The 4,096-nt window shown below is 45.3% G+C and overlaps 1 protein-coding gene across 1 annotated transcript; it reads left to right on the top strand.

Moving 5' to 3' along the window:
• The first annotated feature begins 427 nt into the window (after nt 1–427).
• Nucleotides 428–2,438, top strand: LOC138249541 (uncharacterized protein F54H12.2-like). Its single transcript, XM_069203490.1, has 2 exons — nt 428–905; nt 1,978–2,438. Exons 1-2 carry the CDS (start codon nt 428–430, stop codon nt 2,436–2,438), a joined length of 939 nt encoding a protein of 312 aa, XP_069059591.1.
• Nucleotides 2,439–4,096: the final 1,658 nt, after the last annotated feature.

Here is a 4,096-nt window from a genome sequence, read left to right as displayed (position 1 = left end):
TGATGACGTGGGCTCTGTGACGTCGGCTGTCACCGAGCACATGAACAAACAGCCCCAAGAAGGAGCTGGTTTGTTGTACAAGGCGCATGCCGGTGTTAAAAGGAAGCTAAGGGCTTTGAGGTGCAGGGGCCTGCCAATGCCCTATAAAAAACTGAGGACTTCTTCAAAAGGCCCACACAAAAGAAGAGTCATAAGACAGAAAAGATCTTCCAAGAAGAGAACACACTCTAGTGCGAATATTTTTTTAAATCAGCTATCATGGCCTTCGTACACTGCGCCTCGGGTGAATGCGCCAAATCTGAGGTAGATTTGTTTTCTCTTAAACCCATACAGACCAGCATTGAGAACAGTTTTTTCATGGAAGTATTGCCTCTAGCTGCTCTGACGCCTCTAGCGCCAAGAGTTTTATGTGTCGGGGTCCACAGATATGTATTTGGATCTCAACCACACTCTGCTACACCTTGTATGCAAAATAACCAAAGTGAACGGCACCAACATTGAGGCTGATGCTGCAGTGGCACCGATAGCCTACCATGTCGCAACCATGTTTAATCAAGAGGAGATTAACCTGGGCAATCGACTCGTCACGCAAAGTGATAACATGTACGCCTACAGGGCCTACATAGAGAGTATTCTATATTACAGTCCCAAAGCCCTGGACACACAGCTTTCAGTGGGGCTCTTCTACAAAGATTCTCAAGCACATTTTGAGGACACGGCATTGGACGGGGGCAACAATGGATTTAAAAAAAGAGCCAGCTTTGCTGCTGGCAGTAGACAGTTTGACCTCCTCGGAGGCATACAATCAGACCTTTTCTTCCAAGATAAGCTTCTCGTCAACAGTATAGATTATAAGCTCGAACTCAACCACAACAAGGACACGTTCTATCTCATCAGTGGCGATAGTGAGCAGTATAAACTGGTTATATTATTAATATTTGTAAAGATAGTGAAAGTGACACTGAGCGTCAGACTGGTCCACACTGGAGCTTTACAACTATCAAATGCCTAGTTCGGCTCTGAAAGTATTTAGGGGCATAATTATACTCTGTTTGCGCCGGATTTGCGTCGTTTTTTTTTACGCAAATCCGACGCAAAAGGCGTTAGACCCGTCTAGCGCCAAAGATCTTGGAGTTTGCGTCATTTTTTAGCGTGGACACCTTCCTTGCGTTAATGATATGCAAGGTAGGCGTTCCCTTCTAAAAAATGACTCCGAGGCATGTGCGCCGTATTTATACTCCTGGGCAAAAATGATGCCCGGGAGTGGGCGGGTCAAAACAAATGACGTCCAGCCGCTTTTGCGTCATTTCTTAACGCCTGGTCAGGGCAGGCGTTAAGGGACCTGTGGGCTCGGAAGGAGCCCAGAGGTGCCCTCCCATGCCCCCAGGGACACCCCCTGCCACCCTTGCCCACCCCAGGAGGACGCCCAAGGATGGAGGGACCCATCCCAGGGAACTTAAGGTAAGTATTATTTTTTTTTTTGTGGCATAGGGGGGCCTGATTTGTGCCCCCCTACATGCCACTATGCCCAATGACCATGCCTAGGGGACAGGAGTCCCCTGGGCATGGCCATTGGGCAAGGGGGCATGACTCCTGTCTTTGCTAAGACAGGAGTCATGTCAATGGAGGGTGGGAGTCAAAAAAAATGGCGCTAATCGGGTTGAGGCAGATTTTTTGCCTCAGACCGACTTGCCCCATTCTTTGACGCCCAAGCTCCATTTTCCCCTACGTCGGCGCTGCCTGGTGTGGGTCTTTTTTTTTTACGCACACCAGTCAGCTCCACCGGCTAACGTCATTCCATAAATAAGGCGCCCACATGGTGCTTTGGAATGGCGTTAAATTTTTTGACGCAGTTGTGCGCCAAAAAGTATAAATACTGCCCTTAGCATCTCCGCCTGTACTTGATTAATGCAGCAGCAACATTTATTTCTGGGGCAACTGCCGAAACTCCTCATCATAGGGTTTGTGACAATACAGCTTTTAGCGGGCTCTATACCTCTAACCCTTTCAACTTCAAGCACTACGACATCAACTACGCTGCTTTGGTCCATGAGGGAGCTGTTATCCCCGCAAAACCGTTCACCCCAAGTTTTGGAACATCCAATTTTGTCAGGGAATATCTTGGTCTGGTCTCGATAACGGGGAAACATCTGCGGGACTCAGGAGTCATTGTTTCAAGAGAAGGGTATGAGGCCGGCTACACGTTGTTTGCCTTCGACCTGACTCCTTACATGGAAGATGGTGACCACTACAACTTGATCAAAAACGGAAATCTAAAAGCTGAAATACGCTTCACACAGGCGCTGGCTACCAACGTGAACATGGTTGTATTCTCTGTATTCAACGGGGTCATTCAAGTCAATCACGCCCAACAGATTATGTTTGACTATCATCAAAAGATTGTAAAATGGACACTGTGCATATACGTGACTTCTTAAGCAGGCATAAATACGCTAAGGTGTATTTCCTAAGGATGGGCTACCGGGGGGAGATATGCCCAGAAAGTCCCCGCACCCTCATCTTTAACACCGACCCGCATTACAAGGTGGTACACATCGGGCGACCCTGTTTCTGAATGTAGACAAGGTTATAGCGTTTGACAGTTTAGATACAAAACCGATATTCAAATATGTAAAAAAAAAGCGTCGCCCACAGTCGAGTATTACAAGCTGCATGTACAGGATTCTCTAGCCATCACATGCTGGGAGCATTGTATATATTTTATTAGTAAAATGTCTGAGGATATGGCGTTTGGAAATGTTTTAAATCTGTATTCTGCCAATCTAGTACACAACAATGGTATTGTTGTGAAATATGTGAATGAAAACTCAAGGACTATATCGAGCATTGTTAAAACAGAATACGGTGTTTGTCATAAGTGTAAGGCCTTGTAACGCCTCTATTTGTAGTGATGACTGTCTACAATAAAATCCTTTTAAACACAAATTCAGACTATGCATTTTTTATTCACCCACCACACATTTTAAAACTATTTTAAAAAAGATGACTAACGACTGTTGAAAAGTTAAAAGTGTTGATTACAAACAGTTTTCAGTACAAACATTTACACGGATAAAGAAATAACTGAAGCAAAAATCTTTTGAGATGCGAACCTTTTAACAAACTGTACAACAGTTCAAATGTCATGATAACATTAGAGCGATAGGTAAGTGTTCATTTTGAACAGTCTCTTTTTTTAGGCTCCATATGTAGAGCATCGCTGCTCCTAGACGGTGTTAGTTGCAGAAAGAAAGGCGATGTCGATACAGTGGGACTCATGGTAAAAATGCCAGGGGTCGGATCTTTCAAACTATCAACGCTTCGCCGGTGGTCGGTGTTACAGATGATCGTGGAAGGAATGTTGAGTGCCACAGGGGCACTTAGGAACTGCTCCCATCCTCTAGGTGCGTTTTGTGTCGATAGTGTTTTGCTGTGTGTGAGACCTCTAACCAGATCATACATGTGTGATCCAGCAACCGGTTGTCCCTTGTAAACGAATTCACCCCGGTCGTTCCAAGAAGTCAGATCTTTAGTAGCAGTCATGTTAACGAGTAGCATTTGTGCTGTCCTTCTATACCTCTGACTTACATTTTTTAAAAGGTCTTCGACAAAGCCATCTGTGGGGGCTGGGGGTCCTGGGTCTTAAGGTGCTACCTGGTCTGCTGACGGCTGTTCCGTGTCGGGGGTATACAGAGTCAATTTGTTTTTTTTCAGCGTTCAATTGTTTGTAATACTGTAAAAGGTTTTGAAGGGCTCCTGAGTAAAGCCCCACTTTGTTGTGTGGTTTTAAATCAGTTCGGTTCAAAATGGCTTTGATCTCAACATCGAGGCGCTGCGTCTCATTTCTGCGTATGTCCCATACGTCAGTGGTAAAAGGACCCAACTGTTCCAGCTGTTGGCAAGGCACAAAGTACATTGGGTGTGATCCATCAGGTCCTTGACAGGAGACCTGTACTTAGGGGTGTAGCTATACTCAGCATCACCCATATAAAACCTCCAGACTGTTTGACCAGATTCTTTTTTAGAAAGGAGCAACACCTTTTTATTGCTGAGCTTCTTAATAATGTGGTGCTTCTTCTTCAGCACATGGAACTGG

Source organism: Pleurodeles waltl, chromosome 8 (genome assembly GCF_031143425.1).
Source record: "Pleurodeles waltl isolate 20211129_DDA chromosome 8, aPleWal1.hap1.20221129, whole genome shotgun sequence".
Taxonomy (NCBI): Eukaryota; Metazoa; Chordata; class Amphibia; order Caudata; family Salamandridae; genus Pleurodeles; species Pleurodeles waltl.
This window is presented reverse-complemented; position numbering and strand designations above follow the sequence as displayed.